Source organism: Xenopus tropicalis, chromosome 1, assembly GCF_000004195.4.
Source record: "Xenopus tropicalis strain Nigerian chromosome 1, UCB_Xtro_10.0, whole genome shotgun sequence".
Lineage (NCBI taxonomy): Eukaryota > Metazoa > Chordata > Amphibia > Anura > Pipidae > Xenopus > Xenopus tropicalis.
This window is the reverse complement of record NC_030677.2, coordinates 38728175-38750326: the sequence shown is the minus strand read 5'-3', so window position 1 is coordinate 38750326 and position 22152 is coordinate 38728175. Positions and strand designations below refer to the sequence as shown.

At 36.9% G+C, this 22152-nt stretch overlaps 2 protein-coding genes across 3 annotated transcripts in view; both read left to right on the top strand.

Moving 5' to 3' along the window:
* Positions 1-204: 204 nt before the first annotated feature.
* On the top strand, positions 205-11765 carry cnga1 (cyclic nucleotide gated channel alpha 1). Its single transcript, XM_018095445.2, has 9 exons — positions 205-610; positions 3788-3904; positions 4940-5056; positions 5699-5761; positions 6661-6696; positions 7745-7915; positions 8134-8241; positions 8491-8597; positions 9698-11765. Exons 2-9 carry the CDS (start codon positions 3801-3803, stop codon positions 11116-11118), a joined length of 2127 nt encoding a protein of 708 aa, XP_017950934.1. The 5' UTR covers positions 205-610; positions 3788-3800; the 3' UTR covers positions 11119-11765.
* A 2726-nt stretch (positions 11766-14491) lies between these two features.
* nfxl1 (nuclear transcription factor, X-box binding like 1) overlaps positions 14492-22152 on the top strand; it is a 36524-nt gene continuing 28863 nt past the window's right edge. The window contains exons 1-5 of one of the 2 annotated variants that reach the window (XM_012967800.3): positions 14492-14658; positions 16171-16440; positions 18444-18617; positions 20876-20985; positions 21436-21569. In XM_012967800.3, coding sequence (XP_012823254.2) covers positions 16203-16440; positions 18444-18617; positions 20876-20985; positions 21436-21569 — 656 coding nt within the window. In that variant the 5' untranslated portion in view covers positions 14492-14658; positions 16171-16202. 2 annotated transcript variants of the gene reach the window in all.

Genomic DNA, 22152 nt, shown 5'->3' with positions numbered 1-22152 from the left:
CAGAGACGGGACAGATTGCACGTGTGCTTTATATTGTTATATAAAGGAGCTATTCACTTATGTTATTGCTATCCTTTCTGGTGAACAATGCAGTGCTCTGCGTGGCTACTTGTCTTCACCATGTTAATATTCAAACACCCTGTTTGGCTACTGTATTGGTCTTTTTTTTAAACTAGCCCTCACATGTACAGTATATAGATTTCTTGCTTTAGAATTCTTATCCAGGTTCCTTATGATACCTTACAAATTTGTGAAACCCAAAATGCTAACTGCCCCTCTAACCCAGCTTGCTCTGTCAGCCCGCCTCATGCCCACTTATTACATGCATAAGCTGCTTCCCAGGTGAGTGGATAATGGTAACTGTCAGTGTAAGTTGCATCAAGCTCCAAATCCTGCATTAAATCCTGTGCAGCGTCAGGAAAATTCTCTTTCAACACTTTAGATGGAAGCAATATTCCTTATGCTGGGAAAAATGCATATTTTGGGCCTTTTCTTTTTTGAAAAATAGCTACGTTTGGATTTTGCTTGTCGCAGGTATTACTCACAGTGGATATGGTGGCTGATGACTGCTGAATTTTTTGCTAAAGCATAAGGAATACAGGAATCTCAGGTAAGGAAGCTGAAAGGCAAGCACAGGCTTTAAGTTACAAATTACCTGTATTTCCTTCTTTTTTCAGCTGTAAGACAAGTGTGTGTACATTTGTATGTATATCTGTGTGTGTATGCTTGCTAAAACTGTACATTTTTTTACATGTTTTAAATACACAAAAACCAAATAAAATACATAGATATACATCTTTTATCTAATAAAATGTAGCAAAAAGGTATTTGGGTCATGGGAAAATTAATGGCATCAAAACTGTATGGAAACTAATATAATAGCATGTAGTGTGTTCTACCACATTCCTTCTCTCTTATCGAAAATGAAGTATGTTTTAATCAATAGCTAACGATTTTTTGATCAGATTAGATAAGACACAAATAAATTCTTTAGTTCCTTGTCCATTTTCTATCATAACAAATTCTGTCCTATGTAAAAACAAAAGTTACACAAGTTCAATTTACGTGGGTTTCTGCAGCCATGAAAATTATCTTAATTGCCAGTTTATTTTATAAAAAGGAGCAAGTTCAGAAACAGACAATACATAATAATAATGTAATAAAATGTTGCAAAATATCTACTTACATTACTATTCAGTAATTAGTGTGCATCAGTTGTATACACCGCATGTAAGAGAGTAACAGATACCGATTTTAAATATTCCCTGTTGGACAAAGCATTGTGATACACGATGATGGCGAGCTCAACCCTCTGGATATAACACACTTATGGAAGTATGGGGTGCTTATCCAGAAGACCACTCACCTGTAAAGTGGTTAGTAATGCAGCAAAGAAAAATCCAGTAGCACACCAATCAGTTGTAAGGTGTAAAGGGTGTTATATTTAGCCCATACACACATGTACAAAAAGTATTGTCCTTTGTGCATTTGTATACATATTTTGACAGTTAAATGTACTAGTAATTCCTTGTAGTTTGTGTGGTTGTAGTCAAAAAATATTTGTACACTAGCATATATGTATGAAACAGTTGGAAACCTGAGGGACCCAGGACGCAATCTGCCCACAACGTCAGCATAACCTTCTTCATCAACATTAGGGTGGGGGTGGATCAGGCAGTGAAGCCATGCCCAGTCAGGTTGGGAAAAGGCAAGTTAGGGATAGATGTGGGCCAACTTTTTGTGCTATGCATCGTTATAGTACACCCCTTATAATAAGAAGTCAATTACTACCCCCCCTAAACAATGGAGACAAGGGAAGACCCCACGACCAAACCCTCCTCTCGGATAACCTCTATACATAGATACAAGGTAAAAAACGCAATAACAATACTTCACTAAGACCCAGAAAGATAGGCCGATAGCCAAATAAAGGTTGAAAGGTGAATAGCACACATATTAATAAAAGGAAGACACTGCAAAGTTGTTATTGTTATGTTAGTAATTTACTTTATTTACTTTCTGTACAACTGTACAATGAACAGATGCCTACTGAAACACTTTATTGTAAAATATGTGCATTTAATTTTCAATAAAAGAATTGTTAAAAAAAAAAAAAAGAAGTCAATTACTATGATGATCTATATGAGCTGTTTATATCATATCACATCATCATCTAGATTAAAAAAGGGGTCTGTTTCTTAACAGTACTTTCTCTTTCGCAGTGACAGTAAACTATTTTCCAAAAATCTAAAAAGAGAGTTCCTTCTAATAAGAGAGTCCAGGATGTTGTTATCGTTGTCTCCAATTCCTGAGTGCCAACAATAGTCAAAGATTCAGGTGGCTCTGTTATCTTGGAAGGAATTAGGCACCATTGGTTTTAACAAAGCAGAGTAAAAGAAATTAATGGATCTTGTAGTACAGTTAGATAGTTCAGACATGGATTGCTGAACAAGAATGTTATTGGCAAAAATACTTTATCTATCCTTGACCAGCCAAATACTGCAGATTAGAGGATAAATTATGAAGTCATGCAGGGTAACAGCCAGAATTTTACTAATAAAGGAATGACACAAATGATAAGCAAATTGGGCTAAAAGGAGCAAAGATGCAGCATTGCCCTAAAGAAAAGAGCATTCATGTTGTTCAAAAGTCTAAATAGTGCATTCAGTTTGACTTGGATTGGTGGTGAAAAAGGAGAAGAATGTCTAAAGATGAAAAAAAGAGTTCAGAACCAGAATCTGATTTCTTGAGCTATTGTGCTCCCTAACTGTTCAATAACTAAAAGAATGGTATAGGAGTTAAGAATGCTTATAATTCAATAAATACAATATGATAGTTTCAAACTACACCAAGAATTAATGATTCAGAGGGAGTGTTAGCGCTCAGAGCTGCCATAACAAACACTAGAAAGAATGTCCCTTTGGAATCAAATTAGAAAGGCTGATGCTCATTTAAAAATGCAAAAATAAGTTTAACTTCCATGCCACTACTATAGCCACCACTATAGCACAGCTAATGAGAAAATGGGGAAGAAAGAAAAAAAAAGGGAAAAGCAAAAGTAGAAAGATTAAAATAAAGGCAAATGTGTGAAATCTATAACAGGAGTAAAGAAATAGTAAGAACATAAATGATTCTGATTGTTGACCTCAGTGAGTTGTGTGCAAATGGTGAAATTAGCATTTCCTACAATACTCTGATTTTGAACACATCATCAGATTAAATTAATACAATTAATAAAATTTCTTAATGACTACAGTAACATTATTTGCACTAGTCACATATAAATATACAGACATTACATATTGTAATTTTGGAACCAGAACATTTAATATGTAATAACTAAAGATGGGTTAAAAAAAACAAGAGAATATCAGTTATTTATTCTTTACTTGAACTTATTATTTATGAAAAAAAATGAAAGAAAATACAACTCTAAGCAATTTTTCAACATAACTTAATACTACATTTTCAGCACTTTACAGTTACTTGTACAGGTATGGGATCCCTTATTAATATTTTATTGATTTCTTAGTAGACTTAAGGTATGAAGATCCAAATTATGGAAAGACCCCTTATCCGGAATACCCTTGGTCCCGAGCATTCTGGATAACAGGTCCTATACCCGTACATGTAATTGCTATTGAAACCAGGGTTTGTTTACATATCTCGCTATGCATTTTGGGTGGAAATCCCCCCCAACCCTACAAGTATGTTTAGAAATATTCATGAAATATTTGAAAGGGTTTTATATGTTTTATTTCAACTGACTTCTTTCCTCTTCATTCAGAACGGAACGCAAAATGGCTGGAATAATAAATACTCACCATACATATGGCACAGTACCTAAAGTATCCATACAGGACATGGATGAAGTTCTGGAAAGGATGGAAAATGGTGAATGCAGGTACTGTATATGCTTTTTGATGGATTAATAGTAAACATTTTGAACCTAATCTACACAGACTTTCATTTTTATAGTGTATTGAAGAATGGGCCAATGAAATCCAGTTTCTAAAATAACTGGAAAATCATGTGATTTCATGTATAGAAAATGAAATCACATGATTAATAATTTATCATTAATTTGTTATGAGTGAATAATACACTGATGGAAAAAAAATAGTTGGTTTATGGTACTGATCATATTTGTTAACCATATATGGAACAAAAAGGCATAATATGTGCTTAATACAGTATGTGTTTACAAAGCATAGCCTCGATCATAAAATTATGTAAATATCTAAATAAGCAGGGCAACTAGGAGAAATAAATAATGTGAAAATTGAGAGAGGATGTAGGAATCAGAGGAAACGTAATAAAAATCAGTAATGGAAAAATATTTGCAACAGCGGAAGAAAAACTGAAAATGTTATAGTTTGTGCCAGTGTGCAGTCTATGTAATATTACTTCTTAATGAAAAAGTTAAATTTGCTCCAAAAAATTATGCCACGTTCAAGCATGTCTTAAATTAAGAATATTACATTGACAAAAGCTATTTGTGCAATTTTTTTTTCCATTTTTCCATTTACAACTTTTATTACATTATGGAAAGCAAAACCACCTGAAGAGAAGGCAGTGGAATAAGTAAAAAAGTGTAAAAGAAAAAAAAAGGAATGAATTAAAAAAAACAGGGATGATATAATAGGAAAATAGGGCAAAGTAAAAAAGAATAACCAAGTTGTAAAAATATATAATGGTAATAGTTTTGCTGGCACAATCTAAATGAATGATGATTTACTCATTCACCACTCCAGGAATGGGTATATTTATTTGTTAAAAAAAACATAGAAGACCCATAATCTGTTCTTAATGCCCATTTCTAGCATTGTTTCCTAGTAGCCCATACCATTATTCTGTAGGTGTCTGTATGCACCCTTCTGTGCTTGAAATGTATGGATATACTGTACAGACATATACATCTTGTGTTGTTTAACTACAGATTTTTAAGTAAGAACAACAATAAACCTTGTTCATCGCAAAGCATGGAAAGTCCTAAATGTTACAGCATATATTCAAGCAAGAATCGTGTGCATGCTGTGACAGCCACCCTTCATCGGTATGTTGCTCAACAAACAGTAACTGCTTGCAAAGCAAATGCCTTTCCTGAATAAATGAAATGGAAAAGATACTGTTGGCAAAACAGAAAAGCAGCACAACACTAATGCTGTCTATGTTAACCGTGTCTCTGTATTTAAATTACAGAGACAGAGTGCTCTATCCACTTCCTATATAAGGAACCACTCCATAGGATATATATAATAAAAAGGTACACTTTATTTGACATAAGAATAGCCTTAACAATAGGGCAGTCTGTATTTAAAAACCCTTAAAACATTATCATGAGCACCAAAATATTAGCCACTGTCTCCTTAAGTTAGTAATCATGAAAAAATATTTTCTAAAATGTGGCTCAGAAGGCAAAAGTACAGAATCATATAAAGTCAGCCCTAAAGAGCCATATAATAAGAAACAAAGCAATAGAATACAAATACATACAGTATAAGTGCATTTACACCAGCTTACATTGAGTACTTATCATTATAAACCATTATTTATGAATGAGAAGGAGAACATAATCTCCAGTGCCCACTCTGGTGTCTGGACACCACAAGTATAGTAAAGCGTGCAGCACAATCACTGCTAACCATTGCACCAATGTGGAATGCATAACTTTTTCAAATTTCTTTTTATTTTACAGGGACCAACAGCTTTCAGGGGCCAATGCAGATTACAATACCAATAACAGTAATAATAAGGAAGAGTAAGTACACTTGGTTCTAATATCAACAGTATCCAATTTATGCAGTGCTGGATTATGGGCTGTTTAGACTTGGCAATGCCATTCATAGGAGAGCTAATACCAGAATATATTTATTGGACTATACTGCTTTTTTTCTATATCCCAGATTTTATGTAAATAACATATACTCTGTCTCTAGGGTGACTTCAGCATGTACAGTATTTGAAGTCATACTTCTTAAATAGCCACTGTCCAAGAGTCACATTACAATAGTAGTAGTAGTAAGCAGTTTTAAGGAAATCTTTTAGTACTCATATTTCACTCTGTATCATATAATGTTTAGTCATTTATTTTTGCATCTGCACATAATGGTATGAGATTGTGTGGTACTACAAAATTCGATCCACCATGCTGTAATGTAAAATCTGGCCACATAATTTCTTGCTTTCTTATGTCTACCTTCAACACTCACAGTATTGCAGTCAAACTGTTCTTTCTATTTTGGTGTTAAAAACATTACTTTCTGACACCATTTTCTCCATTAATTAAAGAAGGGGCAAGTTATGCAGAATATGCTCCCTCATTCAGTGAATGGATGGGTACAAGAACTGATGCAAGCTGTGAGCAAGATTTACCATATTTCCATGTCAGACAGATTTTTATGATGCGGAAATATGGTAAATTATGGTTTTCCTTCTTGCTCCTAAAGTGTATGCTTCAAAATGACTACAGTTTAGCCTGTGCTGGGGGAAAGACAGTTAATTAACTGCAGGCAGACAGACTATTAATTAACTGCATATTCAGGCTCTTAATTTTATAAATGACTTACAGAAAAAATGAGCTTTAGGAAAAAACACAATACCTGTTAAAAATGTGCATTTTACAATAACAGTACAATACCTCTTTGTGTTCTGTTTTAGGGAGGAGAAAAAGAAAAAGAAAAAAGAAAAGAAAGGGTAAGTAATATATACTTATATAGGCATCAAAATATTTTCAGTATAGATTTATAGATACAGGTATGGGACCCATTATCCAGAATGCTTGGGACCAAGGGTATTCTGGATAAGGGGTCTGTAATTTGGATCTCCATATCTAAAGTCTACTAACAAATCTATAAAACATTAATTAAACCCAATAGGATTGTTTTGTGGCCAGTAAGGATTAATTATATCTTAGATGGGATCAATTACAAGGTACTGTTTTATTATTACAGAGAAAAAGACAAAGAATTTTTAAAATTTCTGAATTATTTGATTAAAATGGAGTCTATGGGAGACAGGCTTTTTGTAATTCAGAGCTTTCTGGATAACGGGTTTCCGGATAACGGATCCTATACCTGTAGTCCATAAAACAATGGGTTTTAGACTTTTAGATTCAAGCTCCGCTTGAATATGAAAGTATAGTCTTAGCAGTCATAGTTTCCGGGAAGTTCATAGACACTTGAGAATCATCACACAAAAATCTCACCCTAATTAGCTGATTTCCCCTCCAACTATACATTTTGGCCTAAAGGTCCCCATACACGGGCCGATTCTAGCTGCCGATTTTGGTCCCTTAGACCAATTCGGCAGCTAATCAGCCCGTGTATGGGTACCACCGACGGGCCTGCCCGACCGATATCTGGCCTGAAATCAGCCAGATCTTGATCGGGCAGGTTAAAAAATCTAGTCGGATCGGGGACCTCATCGGCTCGTTGATGCGGTCCCTGGACCGACTTTTCCTATACCCGTCGTTATAATTCGTTCGTTTGGCCCCAGATCGAATTAGCCTGGATTCTCCCAATATCGCCCACCCGTAGGTGGGGATATCGGGAGAAGATCCACTCACTTGGCGACATCGCCAAGCGAGCAGATCGGCCCGTGTATGGGGACCTTAAGAAGTAGAATGGCACTGCATGCACTTTGCCTTCATTATCAGCATTGTTACATGCAGACAGGACAAACAATGCATTATACATGTGGTGCTAAATACAGATTCCTGTTTTACACTGTTTTTTCCTTGCAGGAAGTCTGATCATAAAAAAGAAAAGAAAAAGGACAAAGAGAAGAAAAAAGACAAAGAAAAAGGGGAGAAGGAAAAGAATAAAGATAATGCAAAAGAGGAGAAAGAGAAGGAGAAAGAAAAAGGGAAAGCAGAAAAGGAGAAAGAGAAGGAGAAAGAAAAAGAAAAGGAAATGTAGGCTTTTTTTTGTTCTATATCAAAAGTTTGTGGATTTATTAGGATGTAGCAAGATCTAGAAAAATAATGTATGTTGCATATTTTCACCATGTGATACAGTTACTGCACCAACAGCACCAACACAGGATACCCTTTGCATTATATTACTTTTCTTCATGCATACATATGAATCTAACATTTTTGAGAATATAATGGAATTATTTGCTTTCCACCAGAAAGAAAAAAGACATCTTTGTCATTGATCCTTCAGGAAACCTATATTACAACTGGCTCTTTTGTATAACAATGCCTGTCATGTACAACTGGACTATGATAATAGCAAGGTAAGGTAAAGAATGAATTATATTTTAAATAACATTTTTAATACTTTGTGTTTGCCAGTGTAGAAAATGGTGCAGCTTGAAACCCAGAGGCCAAAGCACCATATCCTGAAGAATTTAGAATGGACACATATCTGATCCAGCTTTTGTACTAAAATGTCGCCCTCTTAAACTATCAATTCTGTATGAAACATGTATATTTTTACTATGCCCCAGCAAAAAGTTACTTAGATAATTTTTTTCCACCCACAGAGCCTGTTTTGATGAGCTTCAACAAGACTATTTGGAACTCTGGTTCTTCCTTGATTATATGTCTGATGCGATTTACATCGCTGATATGTTTGTAAGAACACGAACAGGTAAACAAATGCACAGCAATTCTGACATCCTAATTTATCAGCTTAGTTATTATTATGAATGAGAGACAGTTCAGGTCTAAATCTGATGTTCAAAATTGTGTTTTTACATACGTACTGTAATTTGTTAAGGTATTAACTAATAATTTGCCTGTCTTTACAACACTGAGAAAAAGGGGTTGTTCACTTTTGAACTAACTTTTAGTATGATCTGGAGGGTGATTTTCGGAGACAATCTGTAATTGGTCTTCATTTCTTACTTTGTGTGGTTTTTGAACCATTTAGTTTTTAATCTAGTTGCTAAGGGTTCAGATTACCCTAGCAACCAAGCAGTGGTGTAAGTGAGACACTGAAATATGGATAGGAGAGGCCTAAATAGAAAGACAAGTAATAAAAAGTAAATGAACTTGTAGCCTCACAGAGGAATAGTTTTTGGCTTCCGGGGTCAGTGACCTCCATCTGAAAGATGCAGTCAAAAGAAAAATACAAATAATTTAAGAGCTTTAATTAAAGATAAAGACCAATTCTATAACATACTAAAAGTGAACTTAAAAATGAACTACCGCTTTTTACACCTCATGGATCCCTGGAAATATTTAAGAATCTCATCAATCTTAGTATTAACACAGTGCAAGTCTATGGACTTTTCATTCTTGAGACTTCTTTCCCATGATACTTCCATAAATGATAATGTAGAAGTGAAGCTCAAAAAATCTCTTTTCTTGTTTGACAAAAGGTACCATACATACATTGTGTCATAGATTTAAGTGATGGCAACTGACTAAGAATTAACTGAGAAGCAAAAATATAAAAAAATCCAGGGTTACTTGGTAATTTGTAAATGCTTGCCATGTATTGTGATTTGTTTAAGAAAGACTAGGAAGAGGAGATAATATATCTATCTGAATTAATTGGGATCTTTGATTATAGAATTACTACAGTGATCCGTACTAAGGTCTAATAACTACTGTTGTCCCTTTTTAATCACAAACCAAGTCAGAATGAAAAAAAAAAACAAATAAAGTATTTTTTATTTATTTTTGCTTCAGATCATAGACTTATGTAACTGAATTATGCCTTACAGTTTCATATTTGATTTTCAGGTTACTTGGAGCAAGGTCTTCTCGTCAGAGATGAAGTTAAACTCAGAGACAAATACAAAATGACTATGCAGTTTAAGTTGGATGTTTTGTCTATTATACCAACAGATATATTGTATTTACAGTTTGGATTAAACTACCCAGAGCTCAGGCTTAACAAATTACTACGAGTAGCACGTATGTTTGAGTTCTTTCAAAGAACAGAAACAAGGACCAATTACCCTAACATATTCAGAATCTCCAATCTTATCATGTACATCGTCATCATTATTCATTGGAATGCATGTGTTTACTATTCCATTTCTAAGGCTATTGGATTTGGGGAAGATACATGGGTCTATCCCAACACAAGTCATCCGGAGTATGGAAGACTGGCGAGAAAATATGTGTACAGTCTTTACTGGTCAACACTGACGCTGACTACTATTGGTGAAACTCCACCACCTGTACAAGATTCTGAATTCTGGTTTGTTGTTGCTGATTTCCTGGTGGGAGTTTTAATTTTCGCTACTATTGTCGGTAATGTCGGTTCCATGATTTCAAACATGAATGCTGCCAGAGCTGAGTTCCAAGGGAGAATTGATGCTATTAAACAGTACATGCATTTTCGAAAAGTGAGCAAAGATCTAGAGAAAAGGGTCATTAAGTGGTTTGACTACTTGTGGACAAACAAAAAAGCTGTTGATGAAAGAGAAGTGTTGAAATACCTACCTGATAAGTTAAGGGCTGAAATTGCTATTAATGTACACCTTGACACATTAAAGAAAGTGCGCATTTTTGCTGATTGCGAAGCTGGACTTTTGATTGAGTTGGTATTAAAACTGCAACCTCAAGTATACAGCCCAGGAGATTACATTTGTAGGAAAGGGGATATTGGAAGAGAAATGTATATTATCAAAGAAGGCAAACTTGCTGTTGTGGCAGATGATGGAATTACACAATTTGTGGTTTTGAGTGATGGTAGTTACTTTGGTGAAATCAGTATTCTCAACATCAAAGGAAGTAAAGCTGGTAACAGGCGAACAGCTAATATTAAGAGTATAGGGTATTCTGATCTTTTCTGTCTGTCTAAAGATGACCTTATGGAGGCCCTTACTGAGTATCCAGATGCTAAAGCCATGCTAGAAGAGAAAGGAAGGCAGATTCTGATGAAGGACGGTCTGCTTGACTTGGACATCGCAAATTCAGGAGCTGATCCAAAAGATATAGAGGAGAAAGTAATTCAAATGGAAGGCTTAGTGGAAAACCTCCAGACGAAATTTGCTAGACTTTTAGCTGAGTATGATTCAGCACAACAAAAACTTAAACAACGAGTAACAAAAATTGAGAAAATAATAAAGCCAGAGACTGAAGCTGTAGAGATGCTAGTTATGGAGGAAACCAAAGATGAAGCTGCAGGAGCACCACCACCCTCACAGGAATAAAGCAATTCATATAAAATTGCAAAACTAACTTGTATCATAGGACTATTTTGTACTAAATAACAGAAAAGACAAGTAAATGTACTAATATACCATTTTCCCTTTTTTGTCAAATATTCAGGAATATGTACACTGTGATAATTGCTTCTACAGGCCATAAGACTGCAGTAATAAAGTGTTCATCTGAAAAATTCTCAACAGTTCCCTTGATTTTAGGAATCTAAAGGTTAGATATTCAGCTACATAAAGCATATATGCTCATTTGTATGTTTATTGACTAGATAAAGACGGCATTACAGATTTTTTTTTAAATAATATTGCAGCCAGTATTAGACTGGACTGCCATAGATCCCATAGGCCCACTGTATATTTTTCATGAATTATTTTTTATTTACACCACAGAGCCATGTAACTAAATAGTATATTTTACACCTGGTTTGTGAAATTGGGCCTCGGATGCCAGGTTCTCTGTCGAGCCCTTGGAGGTCCAGTCTGACACTGACTGTAGTTCTACACAGACTTTTTATCAACAGAGATGATTTGTAATTGTATAATATGTAAAAAAAAGAATAATCATTTTAAAAAGCTACTTTTAGTACAATCTGCATTTTGTATTTTAATATATGTGATATACTTTCTAAATAACTAAAACAACTAATCAATTTGATGATTGGCAATCTATGCTGTGTATTAATTTAATGAATGTATTATTGCTTAATCAATAAAAAAGGATTGATTAACCTTAATTTAAAAGTTGCATTTTTGTTTCCCTGGTTTGTGCTCCTGATTAGGATTTAGTCATCTAATAGTTGTAGCCTCTTCTTTTTTTGTTTAGAGTTGATGAGTGAATGCCCTTTGGTTCCAAATTTTTCACTGGACTCAATCAAGAAGCAACAGGTTGTGGACATCATGCTACTTAATTACCTCAGTGAGGTAATTACCCATAATTGGTCTTTTAAAAAGGAAGCCAAAATTAACTAGTTCATCATTGGTTTAGACATGGTTTAGACAGTGGAAAAGTGTTTCAAACCTTAGCCTTTTTCCCGTTTCCATCAACCAATTTACCATACTCAAAATCAATAGTTTTACACCCTCATGATTTTTTTTAAATTGTATTAATTTCCAATTTTATTATTTCAGCAATGACAGTAATAGGTCATTACATCTTATGACTTTCGAAATGAAAAAAGATTGTTTGTGGAGGCTTTCTCATTTAGCACAGACAATACTAAACTGAATATATACACCTTGATTATATGTGTATCTTTTTTAAATGATCTAACTAGATGTAGACTAATTATAATTTAACTCAAGCCAGCCCTTTCACCATCCCTACAATTAAACAAGGACAACAGTGGATCTATTGGCATCTACAGTAGAGGCTTAAAGATCCAGCAATAAGCAGGAGGAGGAGGCAAGCTTAAATAGCCCCCTAATTAGACAATTGCTAACGTTGCCCCAATTAAGGCTATGACACGTGGAACTACTTGTAGTACAAAATGCCAGCTAGTTGCGGCTTCAAAATGCCAAAAATACCTTGCATTTCCTTGTGGTGGATCATTTATGTGTTTGGCGACAAGAAACTGGATGAAGAAGTTCAATATATTAAAATATTAATGGTTTTGTTCTACCTTTGTTCCAGGGAAGTGCAAAACAAAGGTGGAACACAAATTTATAAACAGGGAATGCAGGAAAGACACAGAAGGATCCAGGGAGAGATGCAAGTAGATAGATACACGTAGATAGTAATAAACAGCTTTATTTCACTTAAAATAACATTCACAGAGGATCTTCATGTATAGAAAAAATGTTGCTGTACATGGTGTAAAATCCAGGAAATTGCCCACTGAATGCTTTAGAAACTGTGCTTAAAAAAAAATGGAAGTTTTGGGAAAAGCAGAACTGTTGGATGGTATGGAATTGGCAGGACCAAAAACGTAAAGTATAATACTGTAATATCAAGGTTTCACTGTATTCATAACTGCAATTCAAGGCAGTATTTATCATTTTTGTTTTCCAAAGACATCATCCTGGATCTGCTGGCACCTGAAGGCAACCTCCTGTGAGCAAAAAGTGGCAACAAAAATTGTGGGTCTGGCCCATTGGGGGAGTGTGCTGATGTCACTGCGCACACACAAGCCCTTCCTACGTCATTAATGTTCACAGCACTTGCGCGCAGGCCCGTTTATGTCCTGAATGTTTACTACATATGTGAAATTTTAACTGAGATGGGAAGCTGGGAAAATTCCTAATAGTGACAGAGGGAGGTGGGTCTATAACCTAGTAACTCCTGGGAAACTCTAGGGGGTTGACAGCTCTAATGTAGAAGCCAGTTCAAATCTAGCTCTGGTTATCAATTGGGTTATGATCCGTTTTCAGGAATCAGCAGGGTTGGACTGGGCAGCAGGACACCAGGAAAAAACTGTGGGCCCTGCCAATCCAGCCTGACATTTTGTGTGCCACCCCCGATTGTGGACAAAAAAAAAATAAGATATATATTTATATATATATTGATATATTGTTTATTGAGATATTTTTACTCAGGCCCGGATTTGTGGAGAGGCCACAAAGGCCCGGGCCTAGGGCGGCAGAAACCTGGGGGTGGCATGCCGCCCCGCCGCACTAAAATCTTTTAAAATTTTTGTTCACATGGGGACTTCTCCCCACTGCTCCGTATGCAACTTTGGCCGACTGCGCATGCATGCGCGCAACCCTACCCCCCCCGCGCTCTTCGCACATTGCGCATGCGCACGCCCTTCGAACGCATTGCGCATGCGCACTCGGGGGGAGGGGGGCGTGCGACTGGGGGCAGCCTAGGGGCGGCCGGTTTAGAAATCCGGCCCTGTATTTACTCAGTTATATCTCAATAAACATGACACAAGGCTATGCGGATTGTGCAAGGGAGGGGTGCACAGCCCTACAGGGCCCCAGACACCCCAGTCTGATACCAGGAGTCACAACCAAAAGCAAAGGGCTTATAAACAGCCAGACATTTTCAGTTGCAGTTACATTTACAAATTGAATCAAATTAATATATTTCAATTTATGTTTATTGGTAAAACTACGGAAAATTACATGTTCTCTCATTATCATAAACAATTTTTGGGTAAAGGACTGCTTAAAAGGAGTACAGGGGCTAGCTGGGCCGGAGTAAATGAAACCACTAATGTTTTTGTTTGACATGAAATAGTAGAGCGCTATTTAACTTCAAGCAATAAAGACTTTCACTGCCAGCAAATACACTGCCGTAACCCGCGCAAGGCATGCTGGGACTCCTACATGCACCGTACAGCCGTGTGACACGTCGCTGTAATCCTAAGGCGCCTGAAGAAATGCTTTGTGGGAGCTGTAGTTTACCGCTTCCTCGGCTGCTTGAATTGCTCGTACAGCAGCGGCTGTCAGAGCGATGCATTGTGGGGGATGTAGTTTTGTGCCCCTTTGCGCCAAGGTTTTTTTTTTTTCTTGAGAGGCCCTTCCTGGCCGTAAGTGTACGGCTGGCCGGTGCCAGTCAGTGCTGAAAGCAGATGGACTGAGCCGTGTAAGGTAAATAATCCCCTTAGAGTCTGTGCATGTGTCATATACTGTGCGGAGCTGGTACCTGGCACACCTCTCTTCCCACAGTCTCATTGATATACACTGCCATTATTTGGAATATAGAGGTTCTGTGTTAGGAAGACCCCAATAGAGAGATTTGTATGTAGAAACTTATTTTTTGTGCAAAGAGGGCATTTTTTTTGGTCCCTGGCATCAATGGGACCACTATAGGAGGGAATGTAAAATAAAAAAACATGAAGAATATACTATATTGTGTAGCAATTGTTACTTGTTTTCCAATATATATTGTATACTGCATTATGCAGTACACAAGCCATGAATATCCTGTAAAGTATATCTTTATAATACACAAGAGCCATGAATATCCTGCAAATTATACCCTTATAATGGTGCTTAGTGATGTCATCAGTTAAATTTGTGATTTCTGTCACGTGACTATTTTTGTATTATAATATATTATGCACTTCCTGTTGTAAAATATGAGGACATTAGAAGCCACCTTGGAGTTCTATGACCTGAATAAAAGCGCTGGGTCTCTTTGACTTATAATATCCTTATATTTTACAATAGGGGTACATTATTCACTATGTATTATTAGAAATATCTAAAGCAGTCAGCAACTGACTGCTTTAGATTGCAGTTGTTGCAGCTGTTAAAAAGGTCAGCCCAAACAAAACAATACAAAAGTGACAATATAAGTGTATGGCCTCTTGTATTCTACCAAAAAATGACTGGCCTAGAAGCCAGATAAGGGAATGCTGTAATTGTGGGGATGACTATCCATTGGGACTGTAAACTGTCCATAACAGGGCTGGCTTCTAATATGTCCTGGCCTGGTTTGGAAACAGACCTTAAAGGAGAAGGAAAATCATTTTGGCATTTTACTGCCAATAGATTCACCACATTAGTGCCATCTAGAACACTATATTTATTCTGCAGAAAGCATTATCATACCTGAGTAAAGAGCCCTAGAAACTTTCTCTGTTTGTTTAAGATTGCAGCTGCCATTTTAGCTTGGTCTTCTCAGCTATAAATGCTAGAGCTGCAACAGGAAGCTATGATTACACATTCCTAAGGATGGGCTAGTTTTATGAATTCTTATGGGAGAGGGAGCAGGAGAAGGGAGAGAGGAGATAGTTCCACAGACTTTGGCCAAGGGAATGAAGGATTTTTCTGAGAGAGGAAGTCAAATACCCTAAGAACATGTTTACAAAAAAGGATTCCTGTGTTGCTTTTGATAGAGGACTCAGTGCAGCGTTTCTGTGAGTGCTTATGGCTGTATTTACTTAGACCTTTCTGATAAAGCTTACTTAGTTTTTACCTTTCCTTCTCCTTAAAATCAATAGCAACACAAGTATCCCCCTGTAGTAAGTGTAGTTCTCCAGCAGTATATGAGAGTATAGGTCTTTAAGGACCCAGTATACCAACAATGTACACTACTTAGTTTTCCTTCACTAATTTACTAGATTCTTGCCTCCCTTTTGTTCATGTATTCCACAGAATCACATGCTGAGTTGTTCAGTTGTAGAAGAATGGATGCTCCCTGGCGTCAGGCTGGCAGAGGAAGAGCCAGAGGCCGTGCTACATCTGTCAATGGTGGATCATTCCAGGCACCAGGCCCCATATCAGCATCAAACAGAAATACATCTTACCCTAGAGCAGTCCACACTGATGGAAATGGTGCTCAAAGGCCTGGCACTGGACGGGGAAATGCTTATGCTTCAGCCAGCAAACCAGTCACCAGCGAAAATTTAAAACGTGAAACTAATGGTAAGTGGCAGGGCATGAGGGCCATATTCCCTTTCTGACCATCCTAACTGAGCACTTTACTAGAATATCTTTCAAATTGGGCGTACATGCAACCATGCTCTGTTTTTGCTTTATGTTACCACGTCGTAAATAATTTTTTTGAATGAGTAATAACAGCATGGCAGTTAGCTTGTTCTTTATATATGCTATTATTATTATTATTATTATTATTATTATTATTATTATTATTAATATTGTTATTAGTAGTAGTAGTATTAACAGGTACAGGTATGGGATCCCTTATCCGGAAACCTGTTATCCAGAAAGTTTTAAAAATGCTTTCCTTTTTCTCTGTAATTATAAAACAGAACCTTCTACTTGATCCCAACTAAGGAGGCAAAACAAGCCTTTTGAGTTTATTCAATATTTAAATGACTTAAGTTATGGAGATCCAAATTACAGAAAGATACCACGGGTCCCGAGCATTATGGATAACAGGTCCCATACCTGTATTTATAAAGCGCCAACCTATCTGCAGTGCTGTACATAAAAGGGTTTTTACATTGAACATACCAAATTACACACACAGCAACCTATAACTGATACAAGAAGTGAAGAGGGCCCTGCCCAAGCAGCTTACAGTTGTATAACACCTTTATTTTTGGGGAGATCTACGGTGTGTACTCTCCAGCAATGGAGCATTATATTAATGCAGGCAATTTTGCTGTTGCATTAACCTTTGAATAGTGCCGCTGTCCTTCCATGCAGTGATATAGTCAGACAGCTTGATTAATCTCAGACAAATTGACAAATATTGCTTTAAGCAGGGGGCCGGTCAGGAGGCAGTTGACATCATTTGCATCTCATATTGAATAAAAAAGTCTGCTTTTGTCAACTTGCATAAAAGGGCATTTGCCAGCTGGGAAGAAAGAAGATCTGTCCTTTAAAATGTACTTGCATAGACCACTGGCCAAAAGAGTAGATATGGGTAATTTGAACACATTACAAACTGGATGCATATTAATCTCATCTTTTGCTATATACAGAGAAAATGAAGAATCTCTGTATATTAATTCTAAAACTACAGACACTGCATCGGTACCTCAAAAGGGCAATTTACATACAGGGTTGATTAGATTGTGAGTAGACTGGAGAGAGCAAAAGCAAGCTATCCAACTACATATGGACCACCAACCCACTACTTCCAGTGTTGACTACAGATGTGGGCTTATTTGCTAACATCGGTGCTAAGTTGCACCGGCCTAGTTTGCTATAGCAAAGTATTTTTAGCAGTTACTTGTAAATAAATATGGGCATACGGGAAGATCCTTTTGTTAGGCAAGACCTATTGAGGTAAATTGAGTGGTTTTTTTTCCCGCATTTGGCTGCTCACATGCTTTATCAAAACATGTAGATTCAATAGCTTGGACCCCTGGCCAATAATTGGATCATACAGCAGGCCTATGGAGGCTTGTTGTTACAGGACCATGTCCATAAATCTTTCTAATCCAGCTATTTTTTTGTAGGATAGCAGAGGCATATGCCAATAAGCTGTTGACTCACTTTGGAGGGGCAACTTTTATGAACTTGTGTATGTTTTTATGTTCTGTGCACAAGTGAAAGCACAGTTATCCATAACAACCAATAGCCTGTCACTAGGGCTCACTTATTAACACTGGGCAAATGTGCACCTGGCAATAACCCATGGCAACCAAGCACTTTTTTTAGTTTTATCATTCTACCGGCAGCTGGCCCTAAAAATGCTAATAATGCTGTTTGGTTGCTATATGTTACTGCCTAGGTGTGAATTTGCCCAGTGTTGGTAAAAGTGTCTCCTGGCCTTGTATATATCCCATGCTTGGTAGTGTTAAAGCTTAAGCTTGCTGTCTACTGTGCTGATTTTTTTCACAAGATTTATTTTTTCACTGTAGATGTGAAATTAGCAGGTGCACATTTCCTCTAGACTTCTGTTTTGAATAGTTGGTGTCAAAATGTTTGTTTAAATGCCAATCTTTTGCTTGCAGAGGAAAATTCTAAAAAGAAGTTTGAAGAAATCCAGAAAGCTAATCAAGCAGCGGTTAAAAAGCTTGCAGCGGATCATTATAGTTCATCAGATGATGAGGATGGCGATGAAGATGCAGAAGGAAAGCAGAAAAAGATACTGGCTTTAACCTTTACATCTTATACCAGTCAAACAGGTAATTTCAATCATTTAAATTGAGTATTTATTGTTGACTTCTACAAATATGTTTTGCTTATGCTTTTCTGGGACAAACACAAGTTTTAAATGGATATGTTTGAAGCAAGAGCAGGAATAGTTTAAAGGGAATCCTTTATATCAGTGCTGTCCAACTTCTGCGGTGCCGAGGGCCAGAATTTCTCTTGCATACATAGTGGAGGGTCGCTAATGGAAGCCAGTTTTGGCCACTCCCCCATTTTAAACCACACCCACTTCAAACCACACCCATTTTATCACAATGGTCGCTGCAGGGATATCAACCATCATTCATATGTTAAAGAATTATATTATGTCATATTAAGAAACACCCTTAAATCAATATGCCTCCTCCTCCCCTGTGGATAGCACAGCAACCCCTAGCAACCCCAGCAGCATAGGCCAGGCAGTACATACAATCTGAGGTGTGAAGAGGTGAACAATGTGGGTGATTACAGCCTGAGCCTGAGGTGTGAACACTGCAGGGGGTGAACAATGCAGAGATTAAAAGGTGTGAACAACACAGGGGATTACATTTTTAAACAATACAGAGGGATTACAGCCTGAATCTGAGGTGAGAACCATGCAGGGGGCCAGTTAATCTCAGTACTGATACCATCTTACACAAAATTAAGCCATCAAAGCAGCCAGACAGGTGGGGGGCCACACAGAGGGGGGTCGATGGCCTCATGCGGCCCGCTTGCCGCCAGTTGGACAGCACTGCTTTATATGAATGATACTGAATGAGACAATACATTCTACTTCTAATGCTGCCACTATTTGCTTTGCATTATTTGATATATTCACATGAATTAGAGTAGCAGTAAAAACTGGGCCTGCTGTGGCACTCTCACCTAGCGAAATCAACAGCAAAAAAGGAAATTTTTTTCCCAACTTTAGCCAAAGCACTTTTTAAAACCACAGAATCTAATCAGTACTCAAAAGCGAAAACTGCTTGCATGGTGGCTGTAAAGGAGATCAGGAATTTAGGAGTGTGCTAGCTGATAGCTGTCATTACAATATATGGAATTAGAGGGCAGTTGGTATTTGGTATCATTAGAATGGTCAGTCTGGACATTGCTAGTATCAGAGAACAGTATGTTCTGTATAATCCTGTATAATTTACTGTAAAGTTAGTTGTGATGTAGATCTTAATCTTGCTTCCTGTGATTTTCCATTTCTGGAAATCGTCACAAAATAGAAAAAGATAAATGGTCAACTGTTCCATACTTACATATGTTTGGTTATTTTAGTTAACCGCAAGGGATGTGGGACATAACTGGGAGATAGATTATAACTTGAAGCATATAAACAGGTATTAGAGAATTTTTGAAGTCAAGCATTGATAGGGAAGAGTTATGGTAGTTGCGGGAGAAGGGAAGTTTATAAAGGTGATTGGGATTAGAAAGGGGCCTAGGGACTGGAAAACATGTGTTGAAAGGTGAAGAAGAGAAGCTGGAAATAGTCAGGCTTTGTGCCTAGATACAAAGGGTCAATGGAGAAAGATATTTTATTAAAGAAATTTTAGGGTGTAGGCAGATGTAGATGTCACTCTGTGAGACGATTCATGATCTGCTTGCTGTGACTGGCTTAGCCTTTAATGCGAAAGGAGGGGAAAATAAATTAGGAGAAAGGGGACATTTGAGAGAATATAGTGCATTTAATAGTTCTAGCATCCCTGTAAGTAACATATTGCTTGTGTGCCTGCATAAAAGCAGAACTAGTGATTTGCCATGGGCTGCATTTGTCATCCTGTGACCTTACAGCAGCTACCAGGGTCACAGTGCAATACTAAAGCAATAATAACCAAAGAAAATCTTAATTTTCTTGGGTTTTTAAGGGAATATCTGTTAACTGACATTTATTAATTCACAGTGTACTGTGTCAAACGTGGTGGGCATTTATTTTTTAGTCCTAAAACAACAGTATAGTTTTTACTGCAAGGGGAAATATAAATAAACACACAAGGGATGCTGGCACTCACGTCACCATATAGTAAATGTGCCTGGGTGCAGTCCTCAAGTTAATCCATCAGACATTCTCCAAAATAGGAACCACTCCCACAGGTCATGTGACACAAGTCCTGTGCGAGTGGTTCTGATTTTGTAGTATATATTGTAATAATGACTGGTTGGTTCAGTAGCTATAGTTAGGCTATATTCATCCCATGTGGGTTATATGTTCAAATTGTGCATTTAATTAGTAATATTTTTTTAAAAAAATCTTTATTTTTTGATAAAGATGGAGACCTTAGCGAGTTAGCCCGTACCCAACAATATGTAAACGAGGCTTTTCAGTCTGGAGCAGTGACCTGCTTGATCTGCATTGCTTCTGTCAAGAGAAACCAAGCAGTAAGTATCTTTATAGTTTAGTGGATTAAATGCAATTTAATAGGATACACACCCAGCATTTTACTGCTGTTAACATTTCAAGAGTTTACAATGGGGGGTGGAATCAATTGATCTTTTAAAGTATTAATAATATCAGAAAGTAAATTAGTATTCATACACGTATGTATAATATTTGCTGTTTTGTATTATAACACTGGAGTGTGCCACATTTCAGTGACAGTTTGAGAGAATAAACCTTTAAAGATATTCTGAATCAGACATGACTTCTAGAGCTGGGGGGATATTTGTTTATATGTATATATAGTAGTTTGCACCCACACTTTGGTAGCAAGATATCCATGCTTTTCTTGTGGCTATTTCTTATATATGTTTATGCACCTTTTCTACATAAGCCTAACTGAATGAGCTCATAAAAGGGAAACATTTTCATTATGTATTGACCCTCTGTAGGTTTGGAGCTGCTCTGGTTGCTATTGTATATTTCACATGCCGTGTATACAGAAATGGGCAAAGGACAGTGTGTTCCTTGTATCTTCTCCTCTGACAGATGATGATTTTGATAAAAAAGATTATCCATGGCCTTGGTAAGTAAGATTATTTTTTCAAAAAAGTGCCCTCTTTATTTGTGTCCAACCTATTGTGTGTCTTCTTGGCCTCATAACTGAATATAAAGACCTGGAGAGGGATCATCCTGAAGCCTGCTGCCAGCTAATTGCATGTACCTGGCAAGCTGTGTTTTCAGATATAGTGCCTTACTGAATAACATTATACACTAAAAATATTACATTACCCACATTTAATACATTTTATTTTATACATAAAGCAATATCATATACAAAAAATAATTTTCTGTGCATTAAAATACAATTATCAGAGAAAACTAAGCAGACCTCTGTAAGGGGGTGTTGTTCAGCCAGCTGGAGAGCCTGTTCAGCAACAAAGTCTACATTGTTATCGTGACATATGGGGAGCAAAGTTTCATTAGGTCTAGTGACTTTTAGTAACCAATAAATGTAACTTGCTGATTGGTTGCTATGGGGTAACAGACCTGATGCAAGATTTATACATTTATTACTTTACCTCCATAAAAGCTTCAGTTCACTGGTGGCTGAAGCATAGTTAAGTATATTTAGGTGTCTTTTGATGTTATATGACATGCAGTATTAC

Coding starts and splice junctions, on each gene's coding strand:
- cnga1 (XM_018095445.2), top strand. CDS start 3,801: ATGGCTGGAATAATAAATACTCACCATACATATGGCACAGTACCTAAA. Junction 3,905..4,939: donor ATGGAAAATGGTGAATGCAG/GTACTGTATATG, acceptor GTTTAACTACAG/ATTTTTAAGTAAGAACAACA. Junction 8,598..9,697: donor GTTTGTAAGAACACGAACAG/GTAAACAAATGC, acceptor TTTGATTTTCAG/GTTACTTGGAGCAAGGTCTT.